The 20,241-nt window shown below is 42.4% G+C and overlaps 1 protein-coding gene across 5 annotated transcripts in view; it reads right to left on the bottom strand.

The window, feature by feature from the left end:
* LOC126418458 (protein piccolo-like) overlaps positions 1–20,241 on the bottom strand; it is a 344,054-nt gene that overhangs the window by 208,489 nt on the left and 115,324 nt on the right. For all 5 annotated transcript variants that reach the window (XM_050085227.1, XM_050085225.1, XM_050085226.1 and 2 more), the window contains exon 6: positions 3,332–4,732. In XM_050085227.1, the coding sequence (XP_049941184.1) occupies positions 3,332–4,732 (1,401 nt within the window). The remainder of the gene's footprint in view (positions 1–3,331; positions 4,733–20,241) is intronic.

Raw genomic sequence — 20,241 nt, 5'->3', positions numbered from 1 at the left:
TTTAACAGCTTGTAGGAGAAATGAAGACTTAAATCTTTCCATGTGAGCTCTAATTAAGCAGCTTGTGAGTCAGTGTCACTGCTTATTTATTATGGAGCTTCTAATCTTGCCTCGTGCAGTTCAGTGCACCTTTTTTCATAATTAACTGCAACCTGAGGACTACTTAGATATTGATTTTTATTTCTTGCTTGCCACAAGTCTCTTACTACTCACACTTAAATATTTATTTCATAATACTACGTTGTCATATAATTCTTCCCTTTTGACCCTTTGACCCAAGAATATAATTTTCCTTCCTTTGCTAATTACAGAACTTCTTATTATGACACAAAAGAAACAAGGCTATTCACACTCTCAGTATTCTTGTGCACTACCAGAAGGCAAAAACTGTGAAGCCCCAGTATATCCTAACAGGGGAAGTGCATAAATTGTCTGAACAGTGGAAGGAACAAATACAGACAAATGGTAATTCAAATGGGCACTACTTTGAAGGTGATCACTCCTAACTGAACATCTCTGGTACGTACACAAATCAGTATCACAAGCTTCATTTCTTTCATGACAGATTTTATATAGAACCTTTCTTAGTAAATTGCATATACACTGCATACACACACTATTTTCTGCAACAAGTAATTCCTTTCTTTTATATCAAGTTACAGCACATGCCTCCTCCTTTTGTCCATACCCCTGCCCCATCCAACCAAAACAACAAAATGCCAGTTACAATTCATTACTGACAATGTTTTATGCTTACACCTGACCCGATCCAGCTAAAATTGTTCTTAACATAGCAAAAAAGGCATTATTCTTAGATATCACACATTCATTAAAGTTAATTTTCAGTAGATATCTGAAGTTTTACGTTTTACAACAGCATAAGTGACAAACTAAAAGTTTGTGAAGATAGTCTTTAGCCAAAGGCCTGCAGTGCTGACTGACGCCAAAACACAAGTTTTCCTTTCACTATCTCAAAAGATCATAAGGTGGCATCATGACTAATTACAATTTATATAGTATGTTTATATTTGATTGCAGATGATCCACACAGCTCAAAATCTATTGTTATACTAACTACAAAATAAAATTTGTTTTGATGTGGACTTGTTTATAACTATACTATGTGATCAAAATTTCCAGACACCTGGCTGAAAATGACTTACAAGTTCGAGGCACCCTCCATCAGTAATGCTGGAATTCAATATGGTGTTGGCCCACCCTTATCCTTGATGACAGCTTCCACTCTCGCAGGCATACATTCAATCAGGTGCTGGAAGGTTTCTTGGGGAATGGCAGCCCATTCTTCATGGATTGCTGCACTGAGGAGAGGTATCGATGTTGGTCGGTGAGGCCTGGCAGGAAGTCGGTGTTCCAAAACATCTCAAAGGTGTTCTATAGGATTCAGTGCAACAACTCCGCCACAGGCCATGCATTATGAACAGGTGCTCGATCATGTTGAAAGATGCAATCGCCATCCCCAAATTTCTCTTCAATAGTGGGAAGCAAGAAGGTGCTTAAAACATCGATGTAGGCCTGTGCTGTGATAGTACTATGCAAACAGCAAGGGGTGCAAGTCCCCTCCATGAAAAACATGACCCCACCATAACACCACCACCTCAGAATTTTACTGTTGGCACTGCACACGTTGGCAGATGACGTTCACCAGGCATTCACCATACCCACAATCTGCCATTGGATCGCCACATTGCGTATCATGATTCGTCACTCCACACAATGTTTTTCCACTGTTCAATCATCCAATGTTTATGCTCCTTAAACCAAGCAATGTGCTGTTTGGTATTTACCGGCATGATGTGTGGTTTATGAGCAGCCGATCGACCATGAAATCCAAGTTTTTTCACCTCCCACCAAACTGTCATAGTACTTGCATGAATCCTGATGCAGTTTGGAATTTCTGTGTGATGGTCTGGATAGATGTCTGCCTATTACACATTATGACCCTCTTCAACTGTCGGTGGTCTCTGTCAGTCAACAGACAAGGTCAGCCTGTATGATTTTGTGCTGCACGTGTCCCTTCATGTTTCCACTTCACCATCACATCGGAAACAGTGGACCTAAGGATGTTTAGGAATGTGGAAATCTCACGTACAGACGTATGACACAAGTGCCACCCAATCACCTGACCATGTTCGAAGTCCACAAATTCCACAGAGAGCCCCATTCTGCTCTCTCACAATGTCTAATGACTACTGAGGTCACTGATTCGGAGAACCTGACAGTAGGTGGCAGCACAATGCACCTAATATGAAAAACGTACAGTTTTAGGGGTGTCTGGATACTTTTGATCACATAGTGTACTTTTTACTCATAATTTTTGCATTTATGCACTAAGTAGTCAGTAATTTCAAAAACATAATGAGACAACACAACCACACAATCTTTTAAGAAGGGGCAGGGGATGCTTACACTTTTTGGTGATTGACAGGGAAACTGTACCAATTACTCAATGTCAGCACTTCAGCTCTTGGAAAATATTAAATCTCCAGCTGGCATGAATTTTCCTGTATGCTCTTCTGTTCCCTAACATGTTACATTTGTGATAGAATCAAAATGAGTTTGCGAAACTATTGAAAAATTCGTAATCAATTAGTTCGTAAGTTGCACGAATTTAATCAAACCATACAAAAATCTCACTGAACATTTCTAACCAGCAGAAAGCTGGAGAGGAAATAATAATTTCCAATGTAAGGGCTTAAAATATTATGCTCCTCCAAAAAAGTCTAATGTACATTAAGCAAGTATGTAACTGGTACTTGCTGAGGTTTTATCCAATATTTTCTACCCAGATTGTTGACATAAAGAGTCAAATTTACTCAAGACATGCTAGTGGAATAATACATAAAACTCACTAAGCATCTAACAATAACATGAAAGATATATAAGCACCCAAACCACTACTGCTGGAGACTGTAGAAGTTTGGCACTGTAGAAGCATTCTCCATTTTGGTAGACAATAATTCCACAACCAATTGTAAAACTGGTGATATTAAATAATCTGGCTGAACAAAAACTACATATGTAGATCTCACTTGTGGGTTAGTTATGGTTCTCATTTGCAGATGCTGGACACTACTCTCCATAGAATATTAAAATGAGATGAGTCTTTAATCTATGGCTGGTTCTTACTTTCCACAGGTTTTTTTTTTTTTTTTTTAATTTAAAAAAGAAATTGGCATTTCTGTGGAGGGCTGAACACGTAAGATTATGCTCAATATATTGCTTCTGTTATGCTATGTACTGTAAATATAAACCACAAATAATTATCATTTGTAGTTAAATTAACTGATCAAATTCAGAAAGAGTAAAGTACCTGGGAGCGTTCTTTATCCGAAGCAGGCGACTGTGGTACAGCTGTGACAATCGCTGGCACTTGTATTTCTTCACATGACTTTGATTTTGCAGCTATTATTTTCTGAAGTAAGATTTGAGCTTGAGATGGGTTAGGAGTTTGTAGAACAAGCTGATGTTGGGGTAATTGCAACTGCAGCCTTAGGGGCTGCTGGTAAATCTGCTGCTGAACTTGTCGATGGGCCTGCTGCTGAACAGTTGACTGTTGTTCTTGTAAATTATGCTGAGGTTGAGTCGTCAGCTGAAGTTGGACCTGTAGCTGAGGCTGAATCTGTTGGTGGGGATTACATGCAGGCTGAGGCTGGGATGGCTGCTGCGACTGGCCCTGAGAACTCGACGGTACCTGTGTGCAGTGTAGCAGTTGCTGCGATTGCGTGAGCAATTCGGTGTGTGCCACCTGCTGAATTTGTTGACTTTGCTCTAGATGCTGTGGTTGTGACACATTCTGCTGCTGTATTTGTGGCACCAGTAGTTGCTGATGTGGCAAAGGCACCTGCTGAGACTGCGTCACAGATAGCTGCTGATGCTGCGATACTGACAGTTGTTGTGGTGGTGAAGCAGACAAGTGCCGAACCTGTGACACTGGCAGTTGCTGAGGTTGTGAAAGAGGTAACTGTTGAACTTGTGATGCTGGTTGCTGCTGAACTTGTGACAGAGGAGCTGATTGGGACTGAGATATGGGGATCTGTTGGGTCTGTAACACTGCCACTTGCTGAGATTGTGTCCCAGATACTTGTTGGGATTGTGACACAGGCAGTAGTACCTGCTGAGGCTGTGATACAGGTAGCAGTATCTGTTGTGGTTGAGAGACAGGCAGCTGCTGAGACTGAGACACAGGGAGCTGCTGGGGAGGTACCTGGGACATCTGCGGAGACTGAGGCTGGCGCAGCTGCAGTTGTGGGGACTGCGACTGTCGCAGTTGGGGAGACTGAGACTGACGCATCTGTGGGGACGGCGACTGAGGAAGTTGCACTGTTTGTGAATGAGGCAATGGCTGAAGTGGGGGTAGTTGCTGAGGTGGGTGCAACTGATGAGAGGCAGGCAGCTGCTGAGGTTGTGGGAGCTGTTGCAGTGGTGGGGTCTTTAACTTGTCCCGTGATGGAGCATGGACCACCTGCTGAGGCTGAGGTAATGACTGTGTCTGAAGATCAGGAGACTGTTGAGGCAGTTGGGGCTGGGATCCTTGCTGCACAGATGACATTTCTTGAGCTGCCTGAGGTATCTGTGAAGTCTGCATCTTTACATGAGTGGCTCGAGACTGTGCATGGTTTTGAGGATGCTGCTGCTGCTGCTGCTGCTGTGGTGGTTGTTGCGTTGGAAGGTTCAAGTTCAGAAAATTGAAGTTCATTCCTTGGAGGCCAGCCTGTGAATAACGAAACAACACTGCAATGTTGATTTTCTTCACACACACACACACACACACACACACACACACACAAAGAGAGTGAGAAAGAGAGAGAGAGAGAGAGAGAGAGAGAGAGAGAGAGAGAGAGAACATTTGAGCAGTCTAGCAGTGTGCTAGACAGAACTTTGATAGTTGACTACACACTAACAATAAAGTAAACAAAGTAAACATGAAAATAAAACTTTCCTGAGCAACGGGTTATGACAATCTATAACTGTTTTCTTCCCTCTATTTTTGAAGGTGTACTGGTGGTATTTACACTTTCATTCACAATCTGCATGAAAAATGTAGCTGTGACAATCATAACATGAAAGTGAGCAATTAAAAATGCTCTAAATGACTAGAATGCATCAACATGACAAGAGTGTGTCAACCTATGTGACACATCACAATACAGATCTATATTGAAAGTTATACAATTACTGACACCACCAAAAACAGAAGTAATTAATGAGATGACAGAGGAACTGGACCACTTACTTTCCAAATCTTACATGACATACAATACAAAAGTCACTGTAAGAAAAATTACACATGTTAAAGTTATGATAAACTGAGAATTTTTATACATGAAAAGTAACAACTGAACAAATGTCTTCAAAGTCACACAGTCAACAGCTGCCTCAAGTCTTTGACTAAATTTTTGATGAAAACATGTTTGTGCAATGGCAAATATTCACAGAGTAATCAGATTTAAGTTCATGTTAATTAATATAAAGTTCCAAACTTTAGGGACTACTGAATGCTTAAATTAGAAAGAAAGAGCATTAACTCAAAAGCTAATAAAATTTTCTGTGCTGTTACTTTTGATTATGAACTACATGTCAATCCTCAACATAAGATAGTACCGCTCTATGATGTGGTCACCAATTGTAGACCACTGCTTTTTTTTCCCAGAAAAACTGAAAGATAATGTATTTAGGATGTTTCACGTTGATGGAAGAGATGGAGATGGAGGTATAAACATTTGTATGTGAACCTGTTTTCTGTGTGAAAAAGACAACAAAAGCTTTGGAGAAGAATACAGAAGTCAAACAAATGATTCTCTAGGTCTGAATATTTTTTCCCTGGAACTTTCTCCCCAAGAGAACTCAATAGTGCCAAAAGATCACCTAAAAATCAGCATCAGATTTAGGCAAACTGGTCTCGTTCACAATATGCTGTTGCTCCCATGACATCTGCTCTTTAAAATCAATACCCATTCTAATACTATAATGAATCTTGCATTCAGCAGTCAATCTGTTAATTCAACACAGTTCCATGTGACCTTTCACTTCTTTTTCGTTACAGCCTATTGACGATTTTACGTATTCATACTGATTTTCTGACCTTTCTGCTGTCTTGGAAAACATCTGATCCTGTCCCCTTTCTTTTTTGATCAAATGTTTGAGTCAACTGAAACCAAGACTCCCTATAAATTGTACAATGGGTTTTTGTCCAAACGATAAGTGTAAATTGACACAGGCTATCAAACTGATATAAACTTCTAGCTGAAGTGTCACAGCAAAGTTCATCTCTTGAAGGTCTAGCGATTTTGTTCATATGTCACACTGGTGTGATACCTGACTGTCATAAACATTTCATTAAAGTCAGGTGCTAAATTAAGGACAGAACAGAAGGCACTAGGAGGGCAAACGAGGTGTCAAGGAGTTTATCTCATCAAGGTCTTGCTTTTCCAAGCATAAAAAGTTGCAATGGTGTTATATTTAACTATCAAAATAGTCTCCTCCAAATTCTGTATCAAATTCAGGACATTTTGAGAACAGAAGATGCTAGGCGAGCAAATGATATGTCAAAAAGATCATGCTTTCTGAACAAAATTTGAAAATAAAAAAGAATTGAAAAAAAAAAAGGTCAAATGTTTTGGGAACTGATTTGTCCAAAAGAAAGAAATAAAACAGATTAGACAAAGATTTGATCCACCTCATTTGCTGTGCTTGATTTCAAGCATCTTGAAAGTCATGTCAAATGTTTCTTTATTTTATTTCCTACTTTAGACAAAAGATTTGAATTCTTTAAAAAATTATTTATTCAGTGATCAGTCCTCGGACTGCTTTCATGTGGTCCACCATGAATTTCTCTTGTGCCAAACTCGAGAAATCAGAGTAGCAATTGCACCCCACTTCCTCTATCATTTGTAGGATATATTCCAATCTCCATCTTCCCTCTAATGAAAGGATTCAATAATATAATTCACAGGATACATTGAATGGAGTGAACAGTTTAATGAGTACAAAATATGGATTGACAGTAAATCGAAGAAAGATGAAAGTAATTAGAAGTAGCAAAAATGAGAACAGCGAGAAACTTGTCAGAATTGGTAATAAGGAAGTAGGTGAAGTCAAGGAATTCTGATACCTAGGCAGCAAAATAACCCATGATGGAAGTTATTCTTTGATGACTCAAGAACTTCCATGACTAAGTAACCTACTAAAAAGTTCGTATATCTTAAGTATAGTTAGTGAAAAAGTTTGACAATATTTCTAGGCTTTCAATGATAAAGTAAAACAAATTTTTGGAAGACAACTTAATTTTACGTAATAGTTTAATTTTTACTGACATTATGACTGATGTTGAATACTGATAATTTCTGTTCATCTGCTTGAGTGAATGAAGGAATAACTACGCCACAGATGTGACACGTGGATCTTTGTAACTGTGAGTAACTGAATATATATGAGCAAGGAACTCTAGGTGTGTGTTGCCTGTGTGTGTATGAGATACATATTGGGGAATTGTGGATTACACAGAAGCCAATTTATGACACTTTTAAATCATAAAACATATTTCAGTAGTTTAGATATTTAAAGAGGGGACTTTTTTGCTTTTACTGTTTCTTCTGTAACACATTATTTGTTAATTTTATCAAAGATAGTTTTGGAATGGAATTGGTTCAATGTGGCAAAATACTAGGTTTTGTATCTCAAAACCCAAAGCTGATTGACTACCTTTGTATTCAGACAATCAGGAGCAAGATACTAAGTGTGTACTGGGACTTGGGACTCGGAATGAGGTTTGGCACACGAGTCTAAGTGAGTCAGCAGTTAGCTATGCTGAATTTTCTTAAAATTTTAGTAATTATGAGCAATAATGAAGTTTCAGGTTTTGTAAAATATTAGAATGGCTATGATTCCAGAAATTCAAGCCTTTTTTTCTGTTTAAGCTATGACTATTTTGAATTATTAAAATTCTGCATGGCATGCTGTGTAATCTTAAATGGGTCCAGTATGGACAACTACAGGGCATTGTACTAGTATTCAAACCATTAATTCCATTTGTATTTTTTATATCAGATCAGGGTGAAGACCTTAAATTTGCTACTAAAGAGTGACTGGGCTGTAAGTGTGAATGGGTGAGTACAGACTGTGTTTGGTTTCATGATTTATGTTGAGAAATACAAACCAGTAAGTCTTGATGGTGTAAATTTGTATTTAAAGGTGACAATATATCGGAGTTTATGTATATTTAAACATACATCATGCCAGGTCAGGCATGATCTGCAGAAGAAATTCAGCAAAGATTGGTGAACAATTTTTTGGCAAGACAACTGCACTGCCACATTGTCATTCTGTCCCTACTTTTTGTCAGTGATCTCCGTATGCTCCTTTTTCTTTTCTCTCTTGGTTTTAGGGCGCAAAACTGCTATGGTCATTAGCGCCCGGTCCGTGACTTAGGAAACAGTAAAAAACCGAAATTGAAAACCAGCAGCAATGTGAACGAAAGTCATAAAATTGGAGAAACGAAAAGCAGAAGGAAGGCTTAAAAATCCACTACAGAAAGGGGTTGGTTGTCCCCAAAAAAAGCTTCAAATGACTGACGTCATTTCACTGGCACTAATAAACTTAAGAACGCGGTCGGCTGAGCACGTGTCATCTGCTAAAATCGACGATATATCAGGCGATAGCTGTAGACGGGAGCGTAACGGATTAAAATAGGGGCACTCAATTAAAAGGTGTCTTACCGTCCACAGCTGAGAGCAGTGGGGACAGAGTGGGGGAGGATCGCCACTTAAAAGATGTCAATGGCTAAAAAGACAGTGCCCTATACGGAGTCTAGTTAAAATTACCTCCTCCCGACGACGTATTCGGGAGGAAGAGGTCCAAGCACAAGGAAGAGCTTTCATGTCCAGCAATTTATTATGGGGAAGTGTCGACCAATGTGCATGCCATAATTGAAGAACACGACGACATAAAACGCTCCGTAGATCGGCGAAGGGAATCGATTGAATAGCTGGCCGTGGAAGAGAGACTGCAGCCTTGGCTGCAATATCGGCCGCCTCATTTCCACAGATACCAACGTGTCCCGGGAGCCAGAGGAACGCCACCAAGACGCCCCCCCAGGTGGAGCAAGCGCAGACAGTCCTGAATCCAGTGGACCAGAGGGTGCACAGGATAAAGAGCTTGGAGACTGAGGAGAGAGCTGAGAGAATCTGAGCAGATAACGTACTGTATCCGCTGATGGCGGCAGATGTAGTGGACAGCCTGGAGAACAGCGTAAAGCTCGCAGTATAAACCGAACACTGGTCGGGAAGCCGAAAGTGATTTGGGGTGTCGCCAACAATATAGGCACTCCCTACACCTAACGATGTTTTCGAGCTGTCGGAGTAAATAAATGTGGCGTCAGTCAGTTGCGCACATAGAGCAGCAAATGCCCGACGATAAACAAGTGTAGGGGTACCATCCTTGGGAAATCGACAAAGGTCACGGACCAGGCAGATCCGGGGACGGAGCCAAGGCGGTGCTGTACCCCAAGTTGTCAAGAAGGTTTTAGGAAAGCGGAAGGAAAGAGAATGGAGCAGTTGACGGAAGCGGACTCCCGGTGGTGGTAGGGAGGAGGGGCGGCCTGCATACCCTACATCAAAGGAGGCGTCGAAAAAAAGGTCATGGGCTGGATTAGCAAGCATGGAAGACAGATGGCTAGCATAACGACTCAGAAGGACTGCTCGCCGATTGGACAGTGGAGGTTCCGCAGTCTCAGCATTAAGGCTTTCCACAGGGCTGGTGTAAAAAGCTCCAGACACTAAACGTAATACACGGTGGTGGATAGAGTCGAGACACCGAAGAATAGACGGCCGAGCAGAGGAGTAGACTATGCTTCCATAGTCCAATTTCGAGCGTACTAAGGCGTGATGGAGGCGGAGAAGGACCACTCAGTCCGCTCCCCAGGAGGTACCATTAAGGACACGGAGGGTGTTAAGGGATCGCAGACAGCGAGCCGAAAGATAGGAAACGTGGGATGACCAGCACAGTTTTCTGTCAAACATAAGACCCAGGAATTTAGTGGCGTTTGAAAATGGAAGGTTGACAGGACCTAGATGTAAGGAGGGCGGAAGAAACTCCTTACGTCGCCAAAAATTAACACAAACGGTCTTACTGGGAGAAAAATGGAAGCCGGTTTCGATGCTCCAAGAGTGGAGGCGATCGAGACATCCTTGAAGACGTCATTCAAGAAGGCTGGTCCATTGAGAGCTGTAGTAGATCGCAAAATCGTCCACAAAGAGGGAGCCCGAGAAATCAGGAAGGAGACAATCCATAATTGGATTGATGGCAATGGCAAACAGTACAACACTCAGCACGGAGCCCTGGGGTACCCCGTTTTCTTGGGAGAAAGTACGGTAGAGAGTAGTGTTCACCCGCACCCTAAATGTGGGCTCTGCCATAAATTCGCGAAGAAAAAGCGGCAGCCAACCTCGAAAGCCCCAAGAGAACAGTGTGCGGAGGATGCCTGTCCTCCAACAGGTATCGTATGTTCTCTCCAGATCAAAAAATATTGCTACTGTTTGGCGTTTCCGGAGAAAATTGTTCATGATATAAGTGGAGAGAGCAACAAGATGGTCAACTGCAGAACGATGCTTTCGGAATCCACATTGGGCAGGGGTTAAAAGACTGCGGGATTCCAGCCACCACGCTAAATGGTAATTCACCATACGCTCCAAAACCTTACAGACACTACTCGTGAGAGAAATCGGGCGATAGCTAGAGGGGAGATCGTTGTCCTTTCCAGGTTTCGGAAAAGGAACGACGATAGCTTTCCGCCATCGTCTGGGAAAAGTACTGTCGGTCCAAATTCGATTATAAAGGCGAAGGAGGCAACGCAGACTATGGGTTGATAAATGCAGCAACATTTGGACGTGGATACCATCCGGTCCTGGGGCGGAGGAGCGAGAAGAAGAGAGTGCGTGTTGTTGTTCCCGCATGGAGAAAACAGTATTGTAGCTTTCGCGATTTTGAGAGGAGAAAGCAAGAGGTCGCACTTCCGCTGCACGTTTCTTCGGGAGAAACGCTGGCGGGTAATTTGAAGAGCTCGAAATCTCAGCAAAGTGCTGACCCAACGAGTTAGAAATTGCGACGAGGTCCGCTAATGTGTCATGCGCGACAGTGAGTCCCCAGACCGGGGAGAAACTAGGCGCACCTGAGAACCGTCGAAGCCGACTCCAAACTTCCGAGGAGGGAGTGAAGGTGTTAAATGAGCTAATAAAGAATTTCCAACTTGCCTTCTTGCTATCACGGATGACACGACAGCATCGCGCTCAGAACTGCTTATAGCGGATACAGTTGGCCAAAGTAGGATGGTGGCAGAAAACGCGGAGAGCAAATCGTCGCTCACGTATTGCATCACGGCATGCCTCGTTCCACCAACGAACTGGGGGGCGCCGGGGCAATTCGGAGGTGCGTGGTATTGAATGTTCCGCAGCTGTAAGAATAACGTCGGTAATATGTGTGACCTCATCGTCGACTCTGGGAAAGTGACAGTCATCGAATGTCGCTAGAGACGAAAAAAGTGTCCAATCAGCTTGGGCAAACCTCCAGCATCGCGGGCGCATGTAGGCAGTTGAGGCTGCAGTCTGAGGACACATGGAAAGTGGTCACTCGAGTGTGTATCATCAAGGGCGAACCATTCGAAGCACCGAGCTAGCGGAACAGTACCGACCGCAAGGTCCAAATGAGATAAATTTGTCGTGAAGGCAGACAAAAATGTAGGGACCCCAGTGTTGAGGCAAACTAGATCCGCTTGGTGGAAGACGTCTAGCAATAGTGAGCCACGTGGACAAGGATGTGGAGATCCCCAAAGCGGGTGGTGGGCATTGAAGTCCCCAACCAGCAAATATGAGGGTGGAAGCTGACCAAGAAGATGAAGGAGATCAGCTCGTGCCATTGGTGTGGACGATGGAATGTATACAGTACAAAGAGAGAACGTGTATCCGGAAAGGGAAAGACGGACAGCGACAGCTTGGAAGGAAGTGTTTAAATGGATTGGGTGATAATGGAGAGTTTCATGGAGAAGAATCATGAGTCCTCCATGTGCTGGAGTGCCTTCAACAGAGGGGAGATCATATCGGACGGACTGAAAATGAGGGAGAATAAAGCGGTCATGGGGACGCAGCTTTGTTTCCTGAAGACAGAAGACGACCGGCGAGTAGGATCATAAGATGATCGACAATTCATCCCGATTGGCTCGAATACCGCGGATATTCCAGTGGATAATGGACATAGGGTGAACAGAAAATGGAGGAATGTGACCAAGGTTGCTGTCAACTCAACGACTGCTCAGCGCTTGCGACCGACAGCATGGAATGGCATTCAGCAGAAGGCAGAAGATCCTGATCCATAGGTTGGTCAGGAGCAGCTCCTGCCACCAGCGATCGGCCGGTTGATCGGCCGCCAGCAGTGCGCCTCGGCGACACACAAAACGGCCGAGGGATGGGACACGCCTTGGCAGAGAAGGAGAGGAACTGGGTTTCTTTGTAGCCTTCTTGGAAGTGTGAAGTTTAGAGGAAGGAGGAACCGATGGTTGGGAAGTTGCGGTACGTAAAAACTCTTCACGAGTACGCTCTTTTTTCGAAGTCTTGGTGTCTGACTTTTGGGCTCGAGATTTAGCAGAACTCGACGAAGGGTGAGCCAGAGAGTGGGCAGGCGAAAGTGGTGAGGTTGAACGGGCGATCTTTGCGCTGGGCGATCTGACGACCGTGGCACTAAAGGTGAGGTCGCAAGTCTGCGTGGCCGCCTCCTCTGTTGGCCGAGGAGAAGCAAGGACAGTGCTGTATTTTCCTGTCTGAGGCACGGTGGGCTGTCGACTGGCGAATAATTTTCGAGCAGCAAAGGTCGACACCTTTTCCTTCACCCTAATTTCCTGGATGAGCTTTTCGTCCTTAAAAACGGGGCAATCTCGAGAGGAAGCAGCGTGGTCACCCATACAGTTGATGCAGCGAGGGGATGGAGGTGGACAAGCACCCTCTTGGGCATCCTTGCCACACGTAACACATTTGGCCGGATTGGAACAGTACTGGCTGGTGTCATTGAACCGCTGACACCGATAGCAAAGCGTAGGGTTTGGGATGTAAGGGCGAACGGAAATTATCTCATAGCCTGCTTTGATTTTCGATGGGAGTTGAACTTTGTCAAAGGTCAAGAAGACAGTGCGGGTTGGAATGATGTTCGTCTCAACCCTTTTCATAACCCTATGAACAGCCGTTACGCCCTGGTCAGACAGGTAGTGCTGAATTTCTTCGTCAGACAATCCATCGAGGGAGCGTGTATAAACGACTCCACGCGAGGAATTTAATGTACGGTGCGGTTCCACCCCGACAGGGAAGGTGTGTAGTAGTGAGGTACGCAGCAATTTTTGTGCCTGGAGGCCACTGACTGTTTCTAACAGCAGGGTGCCATTCCGTAATCTGGAACAAGACTTTACAGGACCTGCAACTGCGTCGACACCTTTCTGAATAATGAAAGGGATGACCGTGGAGAAATCGTGACCTTCGTCAGACCGAGAAACAACAAGGAACTGTGGCAACGATGGAAGAACTGTCTGTGGCCGAGACTCGGTGAACTTACGCTTGTGAGCAGACACAGTGAGGAAACCATTGCGGAAGAATCCCCCATGATTACCGGCGTCTCCGATGGCGCGCTCCTCCCTTGTGGGGGCCCTCTCTGAGGGCACTCCCGCCTTAGGTGATTGTTCACACCTCAGGTCACACCTCCCGACAAACGGACGGAGGGACCAATCGGCACTTTCGGAAGGTATCAGCTCGGGTAATCACCCCTCCCTGGGCCTGGCCGTTACCAGGGTGTATGTACGTGTCCTACCTGTCTACCCGGGGCGGGGAATTACGCGTTACCCCGTCACCGGCTACGCATGGAAGTGCGTGGGTCAGCCTTCAGACACGCACAGGGAGGAAAAAATAGAAAGGGAAAGGAAAGAAGAGGGGTCTCAAACGCCGCAGCGGAGAAAAGGGCAAAGAGAAGAGGGAAGGAAAAGAGAAGGACAGAGGAAGGACGAAGACTTGCAAGTATAGAAAGCAAGGAATTTGTAACAGTTTCGAGCGTCCGTCTCCGGACGTAGGCACAAACCATACATTGTGGACCCCCTGGGGGACGTATGCTCCTTTGCCGGTTCTGTGGAGAAACACATCATTCTGGATCTCATACCTTACAATTATTGAAAAGTTATTTGTCTGTCTTTTATCTTGCAGATCAGGATACAATACACAGTGCTTCTACATTCACCAGCATATAGTCAGAGTTAACAACATATAGTTACATGGGAGTATACAAAAAATTGCCATCAGCAATACATATTCATGTTTTCACTGTATTTTATGTATGATTATGCTGGTCTCCCGAAAAGACCTATACCTTCAATTAATTAGATAGTTCTACCTCTAATTTCAAATCACTCCTGCAGGTAGAAAAGGTCAGTCATCATAGATATTTCATTCTAACTCTGTTTTAAACATATTTCTGCTCTGAATGAAAGCACATCATCATTATGTACAATTCATCATATTTTGACCATTTCCGAGCTCGATTACGTTTCTGCTAGATACGGGACACTGGACTCACCAATAATACTTAGATGTCAAAATCTATTATCACATCCTTCTGCACTTGAACAATTCCTCTCTAGGTATTCCTGTGTTAGAGAAACAGTGTCTTATTACTTACATAAATTTTACTTGCTTGGCCATTATTTTACAAATCTGAGTCAAATTTACAAACAAATTATGGGCAAGTTAACTGGCAGCAGGAGAGCACACTCTAATTCAACCTCTTAACTGGTTATACAAGATTAATTTTTGCACTATTTAATCTCGGTCTGGAGATGATAATTTCACAGTTCTACCTGTGACTGACCCAAATCTCTTAATATATGGAACTATTTAACACTTAGACTTAGTTCCTCCAATAACAAGCATACACAGCAATAACTTTCATCCTGCTAACTCTATCAATTGCAAGGTTTTCATTTTCCTCCCATTTCTTGTCCATGTAGTGAAGATCCTTCGCAAATATTCATTCCCAAGCGTTCGGTCTTCCTCCACTTCTGTATCCATATATTGGTTTCCACAACAGTGGTAATTTGGGGATTCTTCTGTCTTTCATGTTTACAATATGCCCCACAAACTTCAGCATTCTTTCACAAATGATTTTAAGCAGAGACCATTTCTTCACAGCCTTTTAGCATTTGAAACATGGTTACGATGTCTGAACTTTCTGCCAACAAGTCCTTGGTAAAAAAACACACACACACACACACACACACACACACACACACACACACACACACACACTGGCAGCTGGTCTGGTCGTGTGTGTGTGTGTCTGTGCGCGCGCTTTTGTGTGTGTGTGTGTGTGTGTGTGTGTGTGTGTGTGTGTGTGTGTGTGTGTGTGTGTGTCTGCTTTTGACAAAAGCTGTTTTGGCCAAAAGCTTACTTTCTGACAGCGTTTTTGTTGTGCCTATCTGCGATTCAGCATCTCTGCTATATGGTGAGTAGCAACTATCCTTTTCATAATATTGTTACATTCTATCCTGGGTTTCTCACTGTTTGATTTTACATTTCTATTTTCTCACAAAACCCTATGTCATCCTGTTTATCCTTATATGCATTTTTTTGAATAGACATAAAACATCTGCTCTCATTATGTCATCAAGGAAACACTGTTTAACCATATACAGAATATCTTTTTTTACCTGTTCACCTTGACATGTTGTCTAGGGTAGCATATTTGACTTGTAATCAAAATGCCTACAGTCCCAGGTTTTAACCCTGCCACTGCATAAATTTTGAATAAAAATCATTTGCAGCAGCCAATGACTTCCAGCATAAGAAGTTACCCTCAGTCTACCAACAGCATTGCCAAAGAGGGCAGAGGAGCAGACTGTGGTTCAGGACATTGTGTTCTTGGGGTGGGAAACTGCCCCTAAAGGCAGAATAATCAGCAATGATCAATGGCATGAGGATTCAGAAGGCAATGGAAACCACTCATTAAAAACACATTATGTGTACCCATAGGACATGTTGCCCGTAATCGAAAAAGTGTCATGATGATCTCTTCACCGGCAAGAGATTCTGAACTAGTCACCCATTAAGATCTTCAGGAGGGGACTGCCAATGGAAGGTGACCATGAAAAAAAGATTGAAAAACCAATGACAGGATAACGTTCTATGAGTGTACGGGCCTGGAATGTCATGACTTTGAACATGGTAGGGAAGTTCGAAAATCTCAAAACTGAATTGCTAAAAGGAACAACTACATATAGGGTGTTCAGTGGAGTGAAACGGAAAGAGGACAAAGATTTCTATAGTCAGATGAGTATAGGGTAATATCAACAGCAGCAAAAAATGGTATAATGGCATTAGGACTCACAATGAATATAAAGGCAGGGCAGAGAGTGAGTTACTATGAACAGTTAAGTGATAATATTGTCCTCATCAGAATCAACAGCAAACCAACGACAACAACAGTTCAGATATTCATGATGGCATAGCAAGCGAAAGATGAAGAGAAAGGAGAAAGTGTACAAAAACATTGAACAGATATTTCAGTATGTAAAGGGATATAAATCATCATGAGGGACTGGAATGGGGTTGTTGGTGAAAGAGTAGAAGAAATAGTTGTGGGAGAATATAGGCTCGATATTAGGAATGAGAGAAGAAAGACTGAAATCTGCAATAAATTTCAGCTATTAATAGTGAATAACCTGTTCAAGAATCACACAAGTATGAGGTATACTTGAAAAAGGCCAAGAGATATGGGATAATTTCACTTAAATTACTTCACAGTCAGGCAGAGATTCTGAAATCAGATATTGGATTGTAAGACATACACAGGAGCAGATATCGACTCGGGTCACAATTTGATAATGATAACAAGCAGTAGGCTGAAGTTTGAAAGACTAGTCAGGAAGAATGAATGCGCAAAAAAGTGGGATACAGAAGTACTAAGGAATGAAGAGGTACACTTTAAGTTCTCTGAGGCTATAAATACTGCAATAATGAATAGCTCAATAGGTAGTTCAGTCGAAGAAGAATATGCGTCTCTAAAATGGGAATCAGAGAAGTAGGTACAAGGAAGGTAACTGTGAGGAAACAATGGGTAATGGAAGAAGTACTTCTGTTGATCAATGAAAGAAGGAACTACAAAAACATTAAGGGAAGTTCAGGAATAGAGACATAAAAGTCGCTGAGGAACGAAATAAATAGGGAGTGCAGGAAAGTTAAGACGAAATGTCTTCGTGAAAAATGTGAAGAAATAATAATAATAATAAAAAATAAATGATTGTCAGAAGGACTGACTCAGCATACAGAAAAGTCAAAACAACCTTCGGTGAAATTAAAAGCAAGGGTGATAACATAAGGCCTCTATGAGGTGGAGGACTTGTCCCACAATGAGATAGAAGAAGAAACATGTGTGAGGAGGTAAGAGACAGGGATCCAACATTAGACTCAAAATTTAAAAGAGTTATGGAAGATTTAAGATCAAATAAGGCAGAAGCGATACATAACATTCCATCAGAATTTCTAAGATTATTGGTGGAAGTGGCAACAAGATGACTATTCACGTTACTGTGTATTATCCATGAGACTGCATTAGAGTTTTGGGATAACATCATCCACACAATTTTGAAGGTAGTAAGAGCAGACAAGTGCGAGAATTATCAGTTCATGCTTATCAGTTCATGCATCCAAGTTGTTCACAAGAATAATATACAAAAGAATGGAAAAGAATATTACTGATCTGTTAGATGATCAGTTTGGCTTTAGGAAAGGTAAAGGCACCAGAGAGGCAGTTCTGATGTTGCAATTGTTAATGGGGGCAACACCAAAGAAAAACCCAGACACATTCATAGGATCTGTTGACCTGGGGGGAGGGGGCGGGGAGGGGGGGGGGCAACAACAACAACAACAACAACAACAACAACAGAGAGAGGAGAGAGTGAGTTCAACAATGTAAAATCGTGCATGATATTCAAAATCTGAGAAAAATTGGGGTTACCTATAGTGAAAGATGGGTGATACACAATATGTACAATTACCAAGAGGGAACAACAACAGTGGATAACCAAGAACAATGCACTTGGAATAATAATTATCTAAGGCAAGGATGTAGTCTATCGGCCTTACTGTTCAATCTACATGTCGAAGAAGCAATGACGAAAATAAAATGAAGTTTCAAGAGTGGGATTAGCATTCAAGATGAAAGTATATCAATGATAAGATTCGCTGCTGACATTGCTATACTGACTGAAAGTGAAGAAGAATTACAGGACATGCTGAATATAATGAATAGTCTAATGAGGACAGGATATGGACTCTCAGTACATCAAAGAAAGGCAATGAGAAGTAGCAGAAATGTGAACAGCAAAGAACTTAACCCCAAAACCAGTGCTAACAAGGTAGATGAAGTTCAGGAATTCTGCTATCTCGGTAGCAAAATGGTCCATGACAGACAGAGCAAGAACAACATAAAAAGCAGACTAGCATTGGCGAAAAGGGCATTCCTGGTCAAGAGAAGTCTACTAGTATCAAACATAGGCCCGAGTTTGAGCAAGAAATGTAAGAATGTAAATTTGGAGCACAGCATTGTATAGTAGTGAAACACGGACGGTGGATAAACTGGAAAAGAAGAGAATCAAAGCATTTGGGATGTGGTGGTACAAAATAGTGTTAAAAATCATGTGGACTGATAAGGTAAGGAATGAGGAGACCCTCTGCAGAATTGGCAACAGAATGATATGACACCATTTTAAGACATAAGGGAATAACTTCCATGGTGAAACTTCCTGGCAGAATAAAACTGTGTGCCGGACCGAGGCTCGAACTTGGGACCTTTGCCTTTCGCGGGCACGTGCCCTACCAGCTGAGCAACCCAAGCACAACTCACGCCCTGTCCTCACAGCTTTAATTCTGCCAGTACCTCTTCCACAGTATTAGTGGGAGCTGTAGAGGGTGGAAACTGTAGAGGAAGTCAGATATTGGAATACATCCAGCAAATAATTGAGGATGTGTGTTGCAAGTGCTACTCTGAGATGAAGTGGTTGGCACAGCAGAGGGATTCCTGTGGGCTGCATCAAACCAGTCAGAAGACTGATGACTTAAAAAACAGTCTCAGTGTAGAGTGTGTGTTCCCTGAAAGTGGGGCTGATCAGAGCTCAGTTCACTTCTTGGAGTGTTTTCTATTTCCAGGCTTGTGCACCAGGGAGAACAGCCTACAAGCTAAAATCAGTACAGCTGAAATAGGTTAAGTATTGGCCTGCCACAGTCTAATATTTGCAAAGTTTATAATTTATTCTTAGTTAAGTGATGTATCTATGTCTCCATGTTGTTTCTTTCTGGCCCGATAATAACCATATAGTTCTTACTGAGCTACACAGACAGTTTGTAATTACATAATGTATTTCCTGTAACAGAAATTATAGACCATAGTACTCAAACAATAATTGATCTGCCCTCCATGTCCTTCTTCTCTGAAAAACATTACCATGCTAAAATTTTTACACTTTGAATGAAATGCCAGTGAGGATCATTTCATTCAAAATACAAATTTTCAGTTAGGTTCTACATACATACTCCACAAAGCACTGTGAAGCATAAGACAAATCCGTTGAACAGTCCCTCATTTGTAATACTGTAAAATGCTGACTAAATCAAGATTTCATGGCTCAAGAGTTAGTGGATTATTATGACAGTATTGCATCCCCTTCCGAAGTTATACCAGTTACGAAAATACTACATCAAAAGCAATATGATCAATACTGTATTGTACAAGGGGGGAGAGGGAGAGGGAGAGGGAGAGGGAGAGGGAGAGCTTATGGAGACCAAAGCCAGGAAGCTTACAAGAACAAGGGATATTGTTGCAAGAACGACTTCTGTCAATATAGTTCAGAAAAGCTGGGGTTGGAAGGAAAGGGGGGGCAGAAGTGTCCAGTTGAGACAGTTTCTGAAGCAACTACCAAAATCGAGCATACCCTGCTCAACAGTACATTCCACCACTGGTTGGTCAACTTCATTCATGGCCACAGTTCGGCAGTGCCCATTCATTGAGGGGGAAAGAACGTAAGTGGTCATGCCCAGATAAAATGATACGCACAAATTATATCTGAACTGTTACATAACATGTCTGCTTTCATAAATGATTCTTTCTTTGATGGGATGGGATAAGCCTGTGACTCAGCTGAAGTTAAGA

The sequence above is a fragment of the Schistocerca serialis genome, chromosome 9 (genome assembly GCF_023864345.2).
Source record: "Schistocerca serialis cubense isolate TAMUIC-IGC-003099 chromosome 9, iqSchSeri2.2, whole genome shotgun sequence".
NCBI classification, from domain to species: Eukaryota; Metazoa; Arthropoda; class Insecta; order Orthoptera; family Acrididae; genus Schistocerca; species Schistocerca serialis.
The sequence above is the reverse complement of the archived record's forward strand: the minus strand, read 5'-3'. Positions and strand labels throughout refer to the sequence as shown.